At 32.0% G+C, this 22594-nt stretch overlaps 1 protein-coding gene across 1 annotated transcript in view; it reads right to left on the bottom strand.

The window, feature by feature from the left end:
• Window positions 1–22594, bottom strand: part of LOC148949262 (contactin-6-like) — a 326188-nt gene that overhangs the window by 41326 nt on the left and 262268 nt on the right. Inside the window, exon 6 of the mRNA XM_089092664.1 lies at window positions 364–461. Within this exon, the coding sequence (XP_088948790.1) occupies window positions 364–461 (98 nt within the window). The remainder of the gene's footprint in view (window positions 1–363; window positions 462–22594) is intronic.

The raw sequence follows: 22594 nt of genomic DNA on the forward strand, positions 1-22594 counted from the left end.
GGGAAAATTTTCTATAATGGAATTGACGAGGGGGGGGGGACATACACCAGAGCTGGTGAAAAATAAATGAGGTTTTAAACACATTGCTGTTCTTTTAGATAAGAAAATTAGAGATCATAGCAAAAAATTAAAATTTAGCGCAAAGTATGGGACGCTGAGGGGCTGGTAACCCCCCTCATATATAGGGTAATTTCTGTCTATTATAATTTTGATTTCGATGTTGATTTTTATTTGAAATTTTTTTTACTAAACTAAATAAAATTCGGTTTTGAACTAAACTAAAACTAAATTGCTTGCTAGACTAAATTAAGGCTTAATTTCATTCATAAAAGCTAACTCTGAAAACTAATATTTTCCTCTCACCTGCGTAAGTCCTCCGTCAAATCCTTCAACACATTTAATTTGAAGTGACTCTGAATTTTCTTTTGTCGTATTGCAAAGCTTCGGAGCTCCAGGCGGACCTGAAAATTAGAGCCTGTTAGAAGCATTTTGTCCCATCGTGTCTCCCGGGAAATCAGTCACATTTTTAGCACTGGAAATGATGCTCAACGTAAAAAGAAGCGAACTTTATAAGAGGGCTTAAATTTTTCACTATACAGTTTGAAAATTCGATGCAAAAAAAGAAAATAGAAAATCAGCCTGAAAGATAACATTTTTATTAGAAGCAGATCTTCAAACAATTCTGATCAAAACAGATCAGAAACAGTTCTTCAAAAATATTTGACAACGACAAGGGAAAATCGTATGAATTTTCACAGAGTGTATTTTGCTTTATTTTAACATCAGTGAGAGATATTGTTTTTCGAAAGTCATTTAAAAAAAAAAGAAAGAAAGATATACTTTTCAGTATAACTTGTTGTACTATTTAGAAAATGATAACAAGTAGAAATTTCAGAAAATGGTCTTCATCGATGTGCATGGGTTCCCCAGCGACGAAATTTGAAAGCATACTTTTCTTCTGTGAATTTCAATGGCTTAAATCTCAGGCTCTTAGTTTAATCTCTTTTTTTTTGGGGGGGGGGAGGGTTCTACCATAACTGGTCAGTTTAGCTTTACATCTTTCGACTGGACTATTATTTATGATTAACATACAAAGTTACTTGAAGACAAACTGAAACAGGTCTCAAATCCCTGTGCATTATTTTTGAAAGTATAAAAGGAAATAAAAAGAACAAAAAAAATAATAAAATGCAAGATGGTTAACTTTCAAAAAAAGATTTAGAATGACACGTATCTCACCGAACTATGAGCAGGTTTGAGTATTTAATACATTTTCTTTATTATTAGCATTTAGTTGTCGAAGGGTCAGATATCTAATACGGGAGATTAGGTTTTTGGCCACCTTTTGGCTAAAGAGTTTGATCCAGGATAGTCCTCACGGACAATCAGTTTCTATGTAATATAAAAAAGTATAAGGTCAGTGTGGCTAGTCACAGAAATTGTTGCAATTATAGGTAAACACAATTAATAACTTATTGTCAAGATCAAGCCATCAACATTGAGCAAACCTTGAATTAGCTTGACAAGGCCTTTCCTTAGGCCTACTGGTAATGTTGGTCCTTCTTCTTTCTAGAACCCAGAATACTCGTCACTGAAAAGGTAGCGTATACTAGGCGAAATCAAACTTTCCTTACAGTGAAAACTCGTAATCCCAAAATTACGGGCTGAGTTTGACAAGGAGTAGAGGAACTCTTTTCAAGTTCTGCATCAAGCACAGCAAGAAAATGAGAATCTACAAGAGGCAGTCGTTGAGAGAATATGGTTGAAGATCGAAGATAGTGCATAAAATGTTGCTGCTCAAGTCGCTTCAAAGCGAACAAAAGTGGTGCGCTGCACGAACACTCACTGACCTGTATGAGAAGAAAAAAGCATCGAACAAAACAGTATTTAGATAGCTTCGTAATAAGGCACATAAGCTGGCAAGAAAGATGAAAATGTCTACTGGTCAAAGCTGGCCACAGATCTATAAAAGGCTGAAGCTAGGAATGAGAACTGTAAATAATATAGACTCCTCAGGGAGCTAAGCTTGGCAAAGAAATAGAATATCATTACCAAAATTTAAAAAGATCAGATGTGAATATCATCAGAGGATCATAAGCAGCGCAATAGCGCTGCCTATGATCGTCCAAAGTGATTGGAGAACAACCAGCCATCCATCCCTCATGCCCATCATTTCCCCAAACACTTCCGATCAAAATTTTTAGATCACCATTTTGTTGAACGTAGTTGAAAGGTCCAGAAATTGTGTCTTTGAGGATGACAAACCCCCCCACACCCAAAGCCCTCAGGGCAAGGGTTGTAAGTTATGCCTTGGGGAAATAAAATGTTTTATTCCCCTAGGGTGGTCGTATAAACCTCGAAAGGGATCGTTGGACTGGTAACCAGAAGTTCTAGTTCCCTTTCTATGTGTCAAAGTGATCGGAGGCAGCTAACCCCTCCAACACGTCGTATTTTCTGGAAATCTATCCGATTGAAATTTTGATATTGTCATTTGTTCAAGTAAAAGTTCAAAGATCATAGGCAGCGCAATTGCGCTACCTAAGTAAACAGCGACGTAGGGACTTTTTTTTTTTTAGGCCAGGACACTTCGGATAGAAGAAGTTTTCCTAGAAAATTCAAAGATCGGAAATTTTAAGTTCTATTGCCCTTTTTAATAGTTGAAAATCATTGGAGGACAATAAGCCCCCCCCCACCTCTATGCTTTCCCCAACTAAATCCAATTAAAGTTTTAAGATAGCCTTTTTGTTCAGCGTAATTGAAAGGTCCCATAATTGTGTCTTTGAACATTAAAACCCCCCTTCGCCCTTGATGCAACGGTAGTATATTATATCCCAGGCGCATATAAGGTTTTCATAGAAAGGGTGGTCGCATAAGCTATGGAGGAGGCTCATTGGAATGGATATTGAAATTTCTAATGCACTTGTTTATATTTGAAAGTGATTTGAGGGCAAACATCACCCTTCCCCTCACCTATCATTTCCCCAAAAATATCCAACAATATTTTGAGACAGCCATTTTTTAATCATATTTGAAAGGGCCAGTAATTATGCCTTTGGGTTTGACAACGTTCCCCTTATGGCCCTTAGGGCAAAGACTTTAGGTTAAATTAGTTGCTCATTGTTAACATTTACGATATTTTGGAAAGGGTGGTCGTACAAACCTCGGATACGGCTAATTCAATTGGAAATCAGAAGTCCTAGTGTCCTTTATAAGAGTCAAAAGTGAATGGAGAGCAACTATCCCCAACCAACGTCTTCTATTCCCTAAATGCATCATATAGAAATTTTAAGATAGCCATTTTGTTCAAAATAGTCCAAAAATAATATATAAGGCCCTTCGGGGTTGAAATAGCCATAGCCCCTCAGAGGGTTGTAAGTTATGCCCCCAAGGCATATAACTTTCTTATGGAAGGGGTGGTCGTATGACCTTTGGATAGTGCTAATTTGATTAGAAATTGGAAGTTATACTGCTCTTTTTAAGAGTCAAAAGTTATTTGAGGGGCAAACAGCCCTCCTCTCATGACCATCATTTTCCAAAACAAACATCCAATCAAAATATTGAGACGTCTGCTTTGTTTAACATTGTTGAACGATACTGTAATTATACCTTTGGGGATGTCAACCCCCTTACAGCCGCCAGAAAAAGGACTGTAAGTTAGGCAATTCGTTCACTGTTTCCATTTATTATAAATTATTGACAAAGGTAAGCATGTTTGACATTTACTTTCCAAAAGGACATAGGGCATTCAGGTGAGCCCTTCAGAGAAGGTTGAGGTTATTTTTGAACTGAATCAAAACACTTTTTGCGTATACGGGTACAGTGGCGTAATTTCGTCAAAATCCTGGGAGGGGGGACTAAGTTGGAACAAATTTTCCCAAATTATGTGAAAATGACAGGTAAAACTGATAAATGATTCATGTATTACCATAAAGGCAAAGAGATACTAAAGAAAACTGACCTTTTTCTCTTGATACTTGAATTATGCAGGCTTATCTTAATTTTGACAATTTTGTTTGCAAAAACTAAATTTCAGCTGGGGGGCAAACTGAGGTCTAGGGGTGGGGGAAACGGGCAGTAAAAATAGCGTAACTCAGAAATGACTGAGTATCTTACCTTGGAACTTTCAGGAAAGGATAAGGGTGATCATCAATTGACCAAAAAGGTAATATTCTTGACGCTACTGCTACTACTACAACTACCACCACAACTACGGTATTACAAACACAGTACTATACTTAAAATATTGAAAGTAAATTTAAAGTAAGTCAAAAGACACTATGCGCAGTACATCGTCAAAAGAGCGTATTTCAAGAAGGGATTAAAACCTTAAATTGGAACTATCAGAAAATGCTTAAAGGGAAAGATCGATTGACCAAAAGGCAAGTGCATGCTACTACTAATGCTACTATCGCTTGCAAAGGGATGTAGCTACAGTAATAGGGCAGAATGATGTATAGTGGACTTCAGATTTCCCTTTTTTAGATAGAGGAGTCAGATCTCCGATGCAAAAAGAAGGAATGATACCCAGAGTGAAAATGATCTGCATAAGCAGAAACAGATGAGCCGTAAGAAGATTTTCCCCGTATTTCAACGGGGAAATATATATATATATATATATATATATATATATATATATATATATATATATATATATATATATATATATATATATATATATATATATATGTATATATATATATGTATATATATATATATATATGGTGTTCAATCACCGTTCAGATTGCCAGACAAATGTTCAGTTATGTGAACATGTTATTAAACCACAAGATACACTGACGTCGCTTGGTGTACCGATTGGGTCAAATCTTCGCGCCACACCTCAACTGTTGAAAGATTTTTTTGCCAGAAAAGCTAGGAATGCGTAAGGTTTACTAGTTGCGTTAAAGCTTAAATTTAACCGACGTATCTTAGCTAGCGTTTATAATGTATTTGCTGTTCCGCATCTACTTGCCCTTGCACCATTTTGGTCTCTTCTTACTGCTTCAGATTTTAGGGATAGAGGGAAGTGTTTCTACAAGTATGCGAAGTATTTGCTAAGGCAGCCTCTCTGGACTAATAACAGCTTACTATCCTCGCGGAAAAGAAATGAGAGATATCGGAGGCAGATTATTGGTGAAAGCACCTCTGAAATTGTCCGTCGTGGATAATATGTTTGTTGTTACATATAATTGCCCTTATTTGTATTTTTTTTTCTTTTTGTCTGTTCCTCTTTGTGTATGTATGTATGTATTTTTTCTCAAAAACTACTTTATATTTTTCGGGAAAACTGGCATCCTGGGATATTCTGGCCTAAAAAAAGATCTAGATATGTCACAATTTTGAGAAAATTCGTTAAGAGCATTAATTTTAGAAAACAACATTATGTGAGTGACGTTGTTTTATATACATCAGTATTGCAATGACGTTGTCACACTTCCATACTTATGTGGAAAAACTGGAGATTTTCATGTATGGAGAAGTTTATAATAAATTACTTATAGAGCAAAAAACTGGTGATTGCAAAAATATTTGCATATATTTTGACAAGGGAGAACAACAATTCGAAACCTAAAAAAAGAAAATAAAAAGTTTGAAGCTTAGTAGAAATCGTTGTTAGAAATCGGACTTTTGGTAATAATAAAATATTTTTGAGTAGACCTAAGTATGAAACAACATTAAATTGCGTAAAGAGCATAAAACTTGTAATTGTAAAAAAAAAGCTGTATGTATTTTAACAAGGGATTGCAACAATTCAAAAACCAATTCAATATATATATATATATATATATACAATTCAATATATACATATTATATACATATTATGTATACATATTATATATACATATATATACATATTATATATACAAATATATACAGACATTTAATTGCGTTCTCAAAATAGCTAAATATGTTTTTTTTTTGAAAATGGCACCCTAGCATTTTCTGGCCTGAAAAAATGATGTAGATAGGTCACGAGTTAAAGAAAATTCCTATAGAACCTTAACTTTGGAAAAAATTCATATGAAAAACGTCATATTTATGAGTATATTTCAAGAGCGTAAATTACACCATTCCCGCGATCGTATCCTTTTTAGAATGTATGACGCGTGCAAAATAACGAAAGATGACAAACTGCTTTACACAAAACTACAATTGAATAATTGTAATTATTCTATTACTGCTCTATTCTATTATAATCTATTAAATTATAAATTACACAAAATGACAAATGACTCTAAACAGCTAAAGAAAAAGAAATGAAACAAGAAACAGCAACAATCGGGATGCCAAAAGGTCATTAATTACAAACTTATGATCTCGTAAAAGCTCTTTACTATACTTCCTAAGCGTACTTAACTAAATTACACGAGCTGAAATGGTTCTCATAGTGGTTATAAACTTTTTGTATCACTCATATAGATTAAAGCTAAACCACCTAAGTGAACTTTAAATACCGATGAGAAAAAAAAAGCGAGCCAAGTGATAAATTTTTGACCCGCTGAAGCATTTGATTCGAAGCCCGAACCTTCACGAGTAATATCATAAACATAATCAAGTTTTGTGTAAAAAGGCCAAGGGCCTTTTTATGGATCTAGTCATTAATGGAAGTTTTCATCCCTATAAGCTTGAAAAGCATATACTTTTGTTAATTAATTAACTGTTAATTGTTTTTTAAAAATACTTTGGAAATTGTAGCTATTTTTTCTAAAAAAAAGAATCTAAAAATAGGATTGTTCAGTATTTCATTCCAAAAAATTGATTTATTTAGTTCTTATGATATGGAAATGGGTTCCTGAAGTTCAGTAACAGAACTGAGCGAAGAAATAATCAAAGTTCGGTGAATTGTAATCACAGTTGCACGGTTCTAGAGCCTTTCTGGATGTGCCAAAATATTTGACTGAAACTTAGAACTAAGTTGACAAGTACAAAAGATAACGAATTTCGAGTATTTGAGATAGCTCAAACATATGAATACTTTTAAAATATCACAAAATATGTGCAGGAGTACTAGGGATATTTTGAAGCTGTCAAAACTAGAATAGTTTCCGCAATGGCAGGATCCTGTCACCCCAAGATTTTTCTAGCGCCCTCATTCCTTGTCCATTTTTCACTCTTTTCTTTAAATAAATTTGTCAATTTGGTCAGTTATTGGCGCCCTGTCACATTGTCCGCCCTCCAATATTTTTCTTATTGGCACCCTTGTCACATTGCCCTCTCCCCCCAAGATTTTGCTCTAGATACGCCCCGGAGTTCCTGTTTCCTTATTAGGAATAAATATGTAAATTCTTTTGAAATTTTGATTTGTTTTTGTCCCTTAAAATGGTGATTTATAAGCTACTGTTGTTTTTCAGGTTCACAAATTAAAATGGTTGTTTTCATCCCTGCCTTTAAAGCCCGAAAAAAATCATTGTTCAGTTATCAAAACATTTTGTCTCCGCAATACTCAGAAGCGAATGAAAATATGTTTTGAAAAGCAGAATTTATTTAATTTGTTTCCACGCACAATTGTCATTTTGAATAAACAAATTATCAGAATTGAAATCGGAAAGAAGCCAAATAGAGATACGATGTGAAGCAGTTGTCAGATCTGCAAGTAAAAATTTAAGATACTACCAGCCAAAAAGAGCCGGTATTTTATTTTTCTTTATCCTGAACCAGAGTAATTCCAAATCAGGGTCTTTGTAATATTCATTCATATATTCTCTTTATATAAATACTCTTAATTACAATTTTGTTATTGAATTTTGAAAAAACGTAAAGTAAATCTAAGCAAAAAAAACTGGTTATAAATATCAAAATCGACATATCGATTATTGAACATTGAAAATAAAAATATCGATATGTCGATACATCGTTTAATCAAATTATCGCCCAGTCCTATTCTGACGTTTAAATACATTGTACACCTATGTTTAAATATATTGAAATATTGTTTATAAAAAAGAAAAGAAAATTATTACCATTTAATATTTTAATAAAAACCATTATTGCTCTCTATGTACCGTACTTTCTAAGCTTAGACACATTCCTCTTGCTTCAAAAAACCAGTGAAGACAGTATTTTGCTGTCTTTTTTTATATTGCTACAAAACGTACGGTAGTAGTATCAGTATACACAGTCCGAGATATGCAAGGAATTACACAAGAATATACAGTGCAGTTCCAACGATACATGGCTTACCACTGTCATTCATCTATTAGTACGAACAGTACATGCCTTACCAAACGGGGTCTCTGAGGCAACACCTATTTTTTGGGCCAATCAGAGATGTTTCTACTAAGAGTACTCCATAAGACAATAATACAGACAGGCATTTATTGATACAGAAGGTATAAGACTTGTCAGCCATGTTTTTCTAGGTTCAATAGCCAAAACTAGACATCGTCATATTGCATATTCAAAGGTGGTCTCTTTTTAAATATACTAGTTTTGGCCCGGAGGTCATATAATCGTGTGGAACAACTCTTTCGCCAAAACCCATTTTCTGGATCATTGTCTTTAGTCAAGACTGGTTTGCTTAAGAATGCGTCGCTGGTAATTAAAGAATGAGGAATAGGATTCTACAGTCAGAATTGTTTTAAGTTGAAAGTTATAACATTTGCGTAAACTAACTCAATTTGCGAAAAAAGGTATAGCATTTGCATAACTATGTAATGAATGTATTAATTGGTGATTGAATAATAGGGGTGAAACAGAGATAAATAACACTTTTAATTGGATTGCATGAAGGTGGTAAAAAGGGTTAAACTGCTTACCAGTTAAGGTAACCCCGAAGGGGTTGCTAACTCATAGGCAATTTATTATAAATTTCTAACAGGATCGTTAGCATCAATCTATGGAAATGATTAACGATGACAGGATGACATTGTGACTTGACCTAGCTTTACTTCTCGGATGTGTTCTGCATAATGCACAAGAACCATTTGAAAAGTGTTGTCAATATAAAATATGTTCTAATATTATAGTATACTAAAAAGTTGATACTAATAGAGATGTAGATGCCAAGAAGATAATTTTAATACAGAAATTCAGAACAATCTTAGAACTAGAAACCCCTAGAAATCAACTAATGAGATTATTATAGGCTTGAAGCATCAAGGATCGCAACCATCAATAGCCCTAACCACCAAGGACCTCAACCTCTAAAGGTCCCCTATCGTCAACCACCAAGGGGCCCCCTCCTTCCAACTTTTTGGGCCCCTTCCCCCATTTTTTTGTTTACTTTTTTTTAACATGGTATTTTTTCAACTTTTTTTACATGTCTTAGAGTGACATAAAATGTACTTAAAACATATAAAAACCACATTTAATATTTTTCAAATTCAAAATGAGAATGATATAGAAATGTTAGTCATAACTTTTACTATTAGAAAAATAATGTTTGTAGTAAAGAAAGTGTGTTCACATGATAATGTTATTGTAGCGTTGAATGCTGACAAGGAGAAATATCTGAACTATGAAACAAGTACACGTGGTAGCACTATCGGAAACGTATGCGTGCCTTGTCATGACAGTAAGGAATTAAGTTTCTTTCGAGTATCAAAAAAATTCAACTCATATGGTGGTGGATATGCGAGATTAAAATCTCTTGAGATGATTGCACTCAAAAAGAATGCCAATATAAAAATAATAGTTGATGAAGAGGGGCATCTTCTTGCTAGTGTTTGTGGTAAAATGTTACCCAGTGTTAAACCCTATCGTCAGCTTTCGGGTATTAGAATTCAATGGAAGGTCAAAAGAAGACATGCGTACTCTTCTACTAATATCATAAACCATATCTTGTCAACGGGGCGGAACTCTTACCAGTGTGAAAAGAAGGTGATAATACACAGTGGAAATGCCAAAAAATTAAAAAGGGCTTGGCTAGAAAATATCACTAAGGAATATAAAGATGAATTGACGAAAAACAAAGTGCTACCAAACGTTACTACCATTGATCAAACAGTCAATGAACCAAATAATAGCAAAGATGAAATGCACATTGAACATGCAGATGACCCCCCCCCAAAAAAAATGTGTTCACATGGTAGTGTTATTGCAGCATTGAATGCTGACAAGGAGAAGTATTTGAACTATTAAACGAATACAAGTGGTAGCACTATCGGAATTGTATGTGTGCGTTGTCATGACAGTGAGAGTTTAGATTTCTTTGTAGTACCTAAGAATTTCCATTATACATATTCTGGATATGCGAAAGTATCATTTCCAGAGATGATTGCACTCAAAGAGAATTCCAACACAAAAATAATCGTCGATGATAGAGGAAAACTCCTTGCTAGTGTTGCTGGTAATACATTACCTACTGATACATCCTATCTTCAGCTTTCGCGTATTAGCATTCAACGGAAGGTCAAAAGAAGAAAGGCCTACTCTTCTATTAATATCATAAACCATATCTTGTCTACGTGCCGGATCTGTTACATCTGTATAAATAATGTTGTAATAGACAGTGAAATTGCTGGAAAAATAAAAAAGGCATTGATAGAAAATATCACTAGGGAATATACAGATGACTCAATGAAAAACAAAGTGCCAGCAAACGTTACTACCATCATTGATCAAACAGTCAATGAACCAAATAATATCTAATATGAAACGCATATTGAACCTGTCGGAGACACACCAGTAAAAATTGTGTATGACTCAAAATGGATTAATGATTATTCTACAAATCACGAACCAAGAGAAGAGAGTAACTATAGTATCAGGAGAGAACATGATGAATTATTTTATGAAAAAGACTCGAAATGTCCAAAGTTGTTCAATGATATTAATAATGTTTAATAATATATTTTTGTACTAATATCCTACATGATATTATTTCATTAAAAATATATTATGCATTACATTGTTATGTGTTTATAATTTTTAGAGTATGCTAGCATAACAAACGTTTAGAAAGTCTATTAAAACATCGGAGATGTAAGAAAAGGAATTTGCATGCACCATATGTTGGATAGATAGGTTAACATGGAGAAAATCTAAGTATCATAGTGAATAAATTCTTTATCAACTTATTTTGTCGGATACATCAGATAACATTCACGAAATCTAAATATCAGAGTGAATAAATTCTTTATCAACTTGTTTCGTCGGGTACATCAGATAACATTCACGAAATATAAGTATCAGAGTGAATAAATTCTTATCATCGAACTTTGTCAGATATGTCTGTGAAATTAAGAAAATCTAAGCATCAGAGTGAATAAATTCTTTATCAATGTCTTTTGACGGATACTTTTGGTAGCACTGATAAAATTTACTTATCAGAGTGAACAAATTCTTCATTAACATTCTTTATCGTTATCATTTCTCGGATACGTCGGATAACATTGACAAAATATATACATTGGAATGGATAAATTTTCTATCAAAATATTTTGATTGATAAGTCGATAAAACTGACAAAATCTAGGCATCAAAGTGAATACTCCATTTATTAACATCCTTTTCTGGAAATGTCAGTTAACATTATCAAAACCTAATTGGCAGAGTGATAAAATTCTGTATCAACATCTATTGTCAGATACATGGGGTAACATTGACAAAATCTAAGTATCAGAGTGAATAAATTTTTTCTATAAGTATTTTTTTCTGATAAATCGGATAAAATTGTCAAAAGCTAAGTATCACAGTGAATGAATTCTCAATCAACTTTATCTATGTATCTCATAAGATAATATTCACAGATTCTAAGTACCGGAATTAATAGATTCTAATTTAACATCCTTTGTTCGGTGGATAGGTAAGAAATACCAAAAACTAAGCTACAGAGAAATGAAATTCTGTGTAAATATTAATTGTCAGATAAATGGGATAACCTTAATATAATCTAACTATCAGAGTGAATAGATTTTTTCTATCAACATCGTTGTCAGATACATTGGAAAAAATGGACTAAAACTAAGTATCGGAGTGAATAAATTCTTTATCAACATTCAATATCGATATTATTTGTCAGATACGTTCAAAAAATCTATGTATTAAAATGAATATCTATTTATTATACAAAATCTATGTATTAGAATGAATAAATTGTTTATCATCATCCTTTATCGGATACATTGGATAAAATTGAGAAATTCTAAATATCAGAGTAAATAAATTATTCATCAACATCTTTTGTCAGATATGTCATATAAAATTGACACATCCTTCTCTGGAAATGTCATCTAAAATTATCAACCTAAGTGTCAGAGTGATTAAATTCTGTATCATCATCTATTGTGAGATACAATGGGTAACATTGACAAAATCTAAGTATCAGAGTGAGTAAATTTTTTCTATCAGCATCTTTTTCGGATAAATTGGATAAAATTGACAAAATATGTGTATCAGATTGAATAAATTCCTTATCAACATCTTTTGCTGGATACATCAGATAACATTGTCAAAATCACTGTATAAGAGTGAATGAATTCTTTTTCAGCTTCTTTTGTATTTTACATCGGGTAAAATTCACAAAATCTAAGTATCAGAGTAAATTAATTCTCTATCAAAATCCACTGCCGGATATGTAGGTTAACATTATCAAAACCTAAGTGTCAGAGTAATGAAATTCTATATCAACATCTATTGTCAGACACATGGGACAACATTGATAAAATCTAACTATCAGACTGAATAATTTTTTTTCAATCAACATCGTTGTCAGTTACATTGGATAAAATTGACTAAATCTAAGTATCGGAGTGAATAAATTCTTTATCAATGTCTTTTGACAGATACGCTTGATAGCACTGACAAAATTTAAGCATCAAAGTGAACAAACTTATCAACATTCTTTATCGATATCATTTGTCAGATATGCTGGATAACATTGACAAAATCTGTGTATTAGAATGAATAAATTGTTTATCATTATCCTTTGTCGGATATATCGGATGAAATTGAGAAATTCTAAGTATCAGAGTTAATAGATTCTTCCTCAACATCTTTTGTCAGATATGTCGGATAAAATTGACATATCCTTTGCTGGAAATGTCAGTCTATTTCCAGCAAACATAGACAAAATCTACATAGACAAAATCTATGTACTAGAAAAAATAAATTATTTATCAACTTCTTTTGTAGGATACATCGGATAACATTCAAAAAATCTAAGTATCAGAGTGAATAAATTCCTTATCATCGTCCTTTGTCAAATATACCTGATAAAATTGAGAAAATCTAAGTATCAGAGTGAATAAATTCTTTATCATCATCCTTTGTCGGATAAGTCGTATAAAATTGAGAAATTCTAAGCAACAGAGTAGATAAATTCTTTATCAACATCTTTTGTCAAATATGTCGGATAAAATTGACAAGATCTAAGTATCAGAGCGAATAAATTCTTCATCATCATCATAACCCGGATACATCAGTTATCTGGATAAAATTGACAAAATCTAAGTATCAGATAGAATAAATTCTTTATCAGTATCTTATGTCAGATATGTCGGATAACATTATCAAAATCTAAGTATCAGAGTGAATAAATTCTTTATCAACTTCTTTTGTTGGAAACATCGGATATCATTTACAAAATCTAAGAATCAGAGCGAACAAATCCATTATCATCATCATCATTTGTCATACACGCTTGATAAAATTGAGAAATTCCAAGTTTCAGAATCAATAAATTCGTTATCAATGTCTTTTGACAGATATATTTAATAACATTGACCAAATCTAAGTATCAGAGTGAATAAATACTTTAATAAATTTTTCTTTATCGATATCAGTTGTCGGATACGTCGGATAACATTGACAAAATCTGTTTTTCAGAATTAATAAATTCTTTGTCAACATCTTTTATCGGATACGTCAGATAAAATTGACCAAACCTTAGTATCAGAGTGAATAAATTCTTTATCAACATCCTATGCTGGATGCGTCGGATAACATTATCAAAATATAAGTATCAGAGCAATTAAATTCTATATTAACATACTTTGTCGGATACATTGGATAACATTGAAAAAATGTAAGTGTCGGAGTGAATAAATTCATTATCAACATCCTTTTCTGGATAAGTCGGATAACATTATCAAAATATAAGTATCAGAGTGATTACATTCTATATCAACATCCTTTTCTCGGATACATAGGTTAAAATAGACAAAATATAAGTGTTATAGTGAATATATTTTTTTTATCAGCATCCTTTGTCAGATACATCGGATAAAATTGACAAAATCTAAGTATCGGAGTGAATAAATTCGTTATCAGATAACATTCATAAAATCTAAGTTCTATTAATTTGACTTTATGCATCGTTGCATTGAAATTTGGCTAGACTGGTTATAGATGGCAGCACACCCGCTCAAACAAACAGTCATAGTGAGAGAGACATGCAAAGTTAATTTAGGTTCACTTAGAGTAGCGCACCACTCTAAGTGAGCCTAAATTAACCTAACTTTCCGCATGTCCCTCTCACCATGACTGTGTGTCTGACCGGGTTTGCTGCCATCTACAATCAGTCTACCCTAAATTCAACGCAACGATGTATAAAGTAAAATTAATAGAACTTAGATTTTTTGAATGTTATCTGATAATGAATTTGTTCACTCCAATACTTAGATTCGGTCAATTTTATCCGATGTACACTTAGAGTGGCGCACCGCTCAAAGTGAACCTAAATTAACCAAACTTTTTGCATGTCTCTCTCACTTTGACTGTGTGACTGAGCGGGTGTGCTGCCATCTATAACCAGTCTAACCTAAATTGAACGCAAAGATGCATAATTCAAATTAATAGAACTTAGATTTTATGAATGTTATCTGATAACAAATTTATTCACTCCGATACTTATATTTTATCAATTTTATCCGATGCATCTGCCAAAGATATTGATAAAAAAATGTATTCAATCTGACACTTAAATTTTGTCAATTTTATCCTATGTTTCTGCGAAAAGGATGTTGATATACAATGTAATCACTCTGATACATAGATTTTGATAATGTTATCTGACATATCCAGAAAAGGATGTTGATAAAGAATTTATTCACTTTGACACTTAGATTTTGTCAATGTTATCTTATGTATCCGACAAAGGATGTTGATATAGAATTTAATCACTCTGATACTTATATTTTCATAATAATAATATTGTTATCCGACGCATTCAGCATAGGATGTTGATAAAGAATTTGTTCACTCTGATACTTAAATTTTGTCAATTTTCTCCGACGTATCCGACCAATGATGTTGATAAAGAAATTATTCATTCTAATACATAGATTTTTTCAATGTTATCCTATGTATCCGACAGCTGATGTCGATAAAAAAATTTCATTAAATAATTTATGCACTCTAATACTTAGATTTTGTCTTTGTTATTAAACGTATCTGTCAAAAGACATTGATAACGAATTTATTCACTCTGATAGTTCGATTTTCTCAATTTTATCAAGCGTATTTGACAAATGATGATGATGATAATGGATTTATTCGCTCTGATACTTAGATTTTGTGAATGTTATCCGATGAATCCAACAAAAGAAGTTGATGAACAATTTATTCCATCTGATACTTAGATTTTGATAATATTATCCGACATATCTGACATAAGATGCTGCTAAGGAATTTATCCAATCCGATACTTAGATTTTGTCAATTTTATCCGGATAACTGATATATCCGGCATATGTTGATGATAAAGAATTTATTCGCTCTGATACTTAGATTTTGTCAATTTTATCCGACATATGATGATGATAAAGAATTTATTCGCCCTGATACTTAGATTTTCTCAATTTTATCTGACTTATCCGACAAAGGATGATGATAAACAATGTATTCACTCTAATGCTTAGATTTTCTCAGTTTTATCAGGTATATCTGACAAAGGACGATGATAAAGAATTTATTCACTCTGATACTTAGATTTTTTGAATGTTATCCGGTTTATCCAACAAAAGAAGTTGATAAAGAATTTATTTTTTCTAGTACATAGATTTTTTCAATGTTATCCGAGATATATGACATAAGATGCTGAAAAAAATTTATTCAATCTGATACTTAGATTTTGTCAATTTTATCCGATGCATCTGACAAAGGATATTGATAAAAAAAATGTGCTCACTCTGACACTTAAATTTTGTCAATTTTATCCTATGTATCTGAGAAAAGGATGTTGACATACAATTTAATCACTCTGATACATAGATTTGATAATGTTATCCGACGTATCCAGAAAAGGATGATGATAATGAATTTATTCACTCTGACACTTAGTTTTTGTCAATGTTATCTTATGTATCCGACAAAGGATGTTGATATAGAATTTAATCACTTTCTGATACTTAGATTTTGATATTGTTATCTGACGTATCTAGCATAGGATGTTGAAAAAGAATTTGTTCACTCTGATACTTAGATTTTATCGATTTTCTCCGACGTATCCGACAAACGATGTTGTTATAGAATTTATTCATTCTAATATATAGATTTTTTCAATGTTATCCTACGTATCCGACAGCTGATGTCGATAAAAATGTCACTAAAGAATTTATTCACTCTGATACTTAGATTTTGTCTTTGTTATTAAACATATCTGTCAAAAGACATTGATAACGAATTTATTCACACTGATACTTGGATTTTCTCAATTTTCTCAAGCGTATCTGACAAATGATGATGATGATAATGGATTTATTTGCTCTGATACTTATATTTCGCCAATGTTATCCAATGTATCCATCAAAAGAAGTTGATGAACAATTTATTCAATCTGATACTTAGATTTTGATATTATTATCCAACATATCTGACATAAGATGCTGATAAGGAATTTATTCAATCCGATACTTAGATTTTGTCAATTTTATCCGGATAACTGATGTATCCGGCATATGGTTATGATAAAGAATTTATTCGCTGTGACACTTAGATTTTGTCAATTTTATCCGACATATCTGACAAAAGATGTTGCCAAAGTATTCATTTACTCTGATGCTTAGAATTTCTCAATTTTATCCGACTTATTCGACAAAGGATGATGATAAACAATTTATTCACTCTAATAATTAGATTTTCTCAATTTTATCAGGTATATCTGACAAAGGACGATGATAAAGAATTTATTCACTCTGATACTTAGATTTTGTGAATGTTATTCTGTGTATCCAACAAAAGAAGTTGACAAGGAATTTATTCTTTCTAGTACATAGATTTTTTCAATGTTATCCGAGATATATGACATAAGATACTGATAAAGAATTTATTTAATCTGATACTTATATTTTGTCAATTCTATCCGATGCATCTGACAAAGGATGTTGATAAAAAAAATGTATTAACTCTGACACTTATATTTTGTCAATTTTATCCTATATATCCGAGAAAAGGATTTTGATATGGAATTTAATCACTCTAATACTTAGATTTTGATAATGTTATCCGACGTATCCAGGAAAGGATGATGATAATGAATTTATATACTCTGACACTTAGTTTTTGTCAAAGTTATCTTATGTATCCGACAAAGGATGTTGATATAGAATTTAATCACTCTGATACTTAGATTTTGATATTGTTATCCGACGTATCCAGCATAGGATTTTGATAAAGAATTTGTTCACTCTGATACTTAGATTTTGTCAATTTTCTCCGACGTATCCGACAAATGATGTTGTTATAGAATTTATTCATTCTAATACATAGATTTTTTCAATGTTATCCTATGTATCCGACAGCTGATGTCGATAAAAAATGTCACTAAAGAATTTATTCACTGTGATACTTAGATTTTGTCTTTGCTATTAAACATATCTGTCAAAAGACATTTGATAACGAATTTATTCACCCTGATACTTAGATTTTCTCAAATTTCTCAAGCGTATCTGATAAATGATGATGATGATAATGGATTTATTCGGTCTGATACTTAGATTTTGTGAATGTTATCGGATGTATCCAACAAAAGAAGTTGATGAACAATTTATTCAATCTGATACTTAGATTTTGATAATATTATCCGACATATCTGACATAAGATGCTGATATGGAATTTATTCAATCCGATACTTAGGTTTTGTCAATTTTATCAGGATATCTGATGTATCCAGTATATGATGAGGATAAAGAATTTATTCGCTCTGATACTTAGATTTTGTCAGTTTTATCCGACATATCTGACAAAAGATGTTGACAAAGTATTTATTTACTCTGATACTTAGAATTTCTCAATTTTATCCAACTTATCTGACAAAGGATGATGATAAAGAATTTATTCACTCTGATAATTAGATTTTCTCAATTTTATTAGGTATATTTGACAAAGGACGATGATAAAGAATTTATTCACTCTGATACTTAGATTTTGTTAATGTTATCCGGCGTATCCAACAAAAGAAGTTGCTAAAGAATTTATTCTTTCTAGTACATAGATTTTCACAATGTTATCCGAGATATATGACATAAGATGCTGAAAACGAATTTATTCAATCTGATACTTAGATTTTGTCAATGTTACCCCATGTATCTGACAATAGATGTTGATACAGAATTTAATCACTCTGACACTTAGGTTTTGATAATGTTAACTGACATTTCCAGCAAAGGATGTGTCAATTTTAGCCAACATATCTGACAAAAGATGTTGATAAAGAATTTATTCACTCCGATAGTTAGATTTAGTAAATTTTATCCAATGTATCAGGCAACGATGTTGATAGAAAAAATTTACTAACTCTGATAGTTAGATTTTAGCAATGTTATCCCATGTATCTGACAATAGATGTTGATACAGAATTTCATTACTCTGACACTTAGGTTTTGATAATGTCAACCTACATATCCGGCAAAGGATGTTGATAGAGAATTTATTCACTCCGATACTTAGATTTTGTGCATGTTACCTGATGTAATTGATAAAAGAATATGATAAAGAATTCATTCACTATGATACTTAGATTTTGACAATGTTATCCGATGTATCCGGCAAAAGATGTTGATAAAGAATTTATTCAATCTGATACTTATATTTTGTAAATTTTATCCAATTTATCCGACAAAGATGCTGATAGAAAAAATTTATTCACTCTGATACTTAGATTTTGTCAATGTTACCCCATGTATCTGACAATAGATGTTGATACAGAATTTAATCACTGTGATACTTAGGATTTGATAATGTTAACTGTCATTTCCAGCAAAGGATATTTCAATTTTATCCGACATATATGAAAAAAAGATGTTGATAAAGAATTTATTCACTCTGATACTTAGAATTTATCAATCTTATCTGATGTATCCGACAAAGGATGATGATAAAGAATTTATTCATTCTAATACATAGATTTTGTCAATGTTATCCAACATATCCGACAAATGATATCAATAAAGAATGTTGATAAAGAGTTTGTTCACTTTGAAACTTAAATTTATTCCGTGCTATCAAACGTATCTGTCAAAAGACAATGATAAAGAATTTATTCACTCTGATACTTAAATTTAGTCAATTTTTCCAATATATCTGACAACGATGTTGATAGAAAAAAATTATTCACTCTGATATTTGGATTTTATCAATGTTATCCCATGTATCTAAAAATAGGTGTTGATTCAGAATCTCATTACTCTGACACTTAGGTTTTGATAATGTTAACCTACATATCCGGCAAAGGATGTTAATATAGAAATTATTCACTCTGATGCTTACATTTTGTGATTGTTACCTAAATTAATAGACAAAAGAAGTTGATAAAGAATTTATTCACTCTGATACTTAGACTTTGACAATGCTATCCGATTTATCCGGCAAAAGGTTAGGATAAAGAATTTATTCAAGATGATACCTATATTTTGTTAACATCATCCGATTTATCCAACAAAAACACTGATAAAAGAAATTTATTCACTCTGATACTTAGATTATGTCAATTTTACCCCAGGTATCTGACAATAGATATTGATACAGAATTTTATCACTCTGCCAGCTAGGTTTTGATAATGTTAACTGACATTTCCAGCAAAGGATGTTGATAAAGAATCTATTCACTCTGATACTTAGATTTTATCAATTTTATCCCAACCTATCCGACAAAGGAGGTTGATAAAGAATTTATTCATTCTAATACATATATTTTGTCAATGTTATCTGACACATCCAAGAATTGATATCGATAAAGAATTTTAATAAAGAATTTTTTACGCTGATACTTAAATTTTATCAATGGTATCAAAATTATCTATCAAAAGATATTGATAGAGAATGTATTCACTCGATGCTTATATTTTATTAATTTTTTCAGATATATCTGACAAAGAACGATGATAAAGAATTTATTCACTCTGATACTTAGATTTCGTGAATGTACCCGATCTGATGTACCCGACGAAAGAAGTTGATAAATAATTTATTCACTCTGATACCTAGATTTCGTGAATGCTATCTGATGTATTCAACAAAATAAATTTATAAAGAATTTATTCACTATGATACTTAGATTTTCTCCATGTTAACTTATCTATGCAACATATTATGTATGTAAATTCCTTTTCTTATATCTCTGATGTTTTTAATAGACATTCTAAACGTTTAATATGCTAGCATACTCTAAAAATAATGAACACATTACAATGTAATGCATAATATATTTTTAACGAAATAATGTCATGTAGGATATTAGTACAAAAATATATTATTATATATTATTAATATCATTGAACAACTTTGGACATTTTGAATCTTTTCCATAAAATAATTCATCATGTTCTCTCCAGATACTATAGTTACTTTCTTCTCATAGTTCGTAATCAGTAGAATATCGATTAATCCATTTTGAGTCATACACAATTTTTACTGGTGTCTCACCGACAGGTTCAATATGCGTTTCGTCTTTTGTATTATTTGGTTCATTGACTGTTTGATCAATGATGGTAGTAACGTTTGCTGGCACTTTGTTTTTCATTGATTCATCTTTATATTCCTTAGTGATATTTTCTATCAATGCCCTTTTTATTTTTTCGGCAATTTCACTGTCTATTGCAACATTATTTTTATACATGTAACAGTTTCGGCACGTAGACAAGATATGGTTTATGATATTAGTAGAACAGTAGGCCTTTCTTCTTTTGACCTTCTGTCGGATGCTAATACCCGAAAGCTGACCGTAGGATGTATCAGTAGGTAATGTGTCACCAGCAACACTAGCAAGGAGTTTTCCTCTATCATCGACAATTATTTTTATGTTGGCATTCTCTTTGAGTGCAACCATCTCTGGAAATGATACTTTCGCATATGCAGAATGTGTATAATGGAAATTCTTGGGTACTCCAAAGAAATCTAACACTCTCACTGTCATGACAACGCACGCATACGTTTTCAATAGTGATACCGCTTGTACTTGTTTCATAGTTAAAAAAATTTTTATCGTTAGCACTCACTGCTACGATAATACTATCATGTAAACACATTTTTGCTGGGGGGTTATCCACATGTTCAATATGCATTTCATCTTTGCTATTATTAGATTGAATGACTGTTTGACCAATGGTAGTAACTTTTGCTGGCACTTTGTTTTTCATCGATATTCCTATCGATATTCCTGTTTTTCATTTATATTCCTTAGTGATATTTTCTAGCAATGCCCTTTTTATTTTTCCGGCAATTACACGGTCTATTATCACATTATTTTTACACAGGTAACAGTTCCGATCCGTTGACAAGATATGGCCTATGATACTAGTAGAAGAGTACGCCTGTCTTCTCTTGACCTTCCGCTGAATGTTAATACCCGAAAGCTGACGATAGGGTTTAACACGGGGTAAAATGTTACCACAAGCACTAGCAAGAAGATGCCCCTCTTCATCAACTATTATTTTTATGTTGGCATTGTCTTTGAGTGCAATCATCTCCGGGGATCTCAATCTCGCATATTCACCATCATAAGAGTTGATTTTTTTTGGTACTCCAAAGAAATGTAATTCCTCACTCTCATGACAATACATGCTTACATGGGCGTATGGAGGGGAGGGGGGGGGGCCGGGGCAGCTGCACCCCCCTAGACCTTCAAATTTAAATTAGATATGACTGAATAAGCAGATGGTTTGGAAAAAGCAGTTGATAAAACTCCATCACACTATCGACTGCCCCCACCCTAGAAAATATGCTGCCTAATGATGCCTACGCCCATGCATGCATACGTTACCGATAATGCTACCACTTATACTTGTTTCATAGTTCAAATAAATTCTCCTTGTCAGCATTCAACGCTACAATAACATTATCATGTGAACACACTTTCTTTACTACAAACATTATTTTTCTAATAGTAAAAGTCACGACTAACATTTCTATATAATTCTCATTTTGAATTTTAAAAATATTAAATGTGGTTTTTATATGTTTTAAGTATGTTTTATGTCACTCTAAAACATGTAAAAAAAATTAAAAAAATACCATGTTAAAAAATAATAAGAAAAAACTTAAAAAAAACAAAACAAAGTAAAAAAAGGGGAGAGGGGCCCGAAAAGTTGGAGCGAGGGGTCCCTTGGATTTTGGGGATAGGTGAGCTTTGGAGGTTGAGGTCCTAGGTGGTTAGGGTCATTGATGGTTGCGATCCTTGATGCTTCAAACCTATAATCATCTCACTAGTTGATTTCT

The sequence above is a fragment of the Artemia sp. Qi Xiang Cuo genome, chromosome 8 (genome assembly GCF_049724085.1).
Source record: "Artemia sp. Qi Xiang Cuo chromosome 8, ASM4972408v1, whole genome shotgun sequence".
Classification (NCBI taxonomy): Eukaryota; Metazoa; Arthropoda; class Branchiopoda; order Anostraca; family Artemiidae; genus Artemia; species Artemia sp. Qi Xiang Cuo.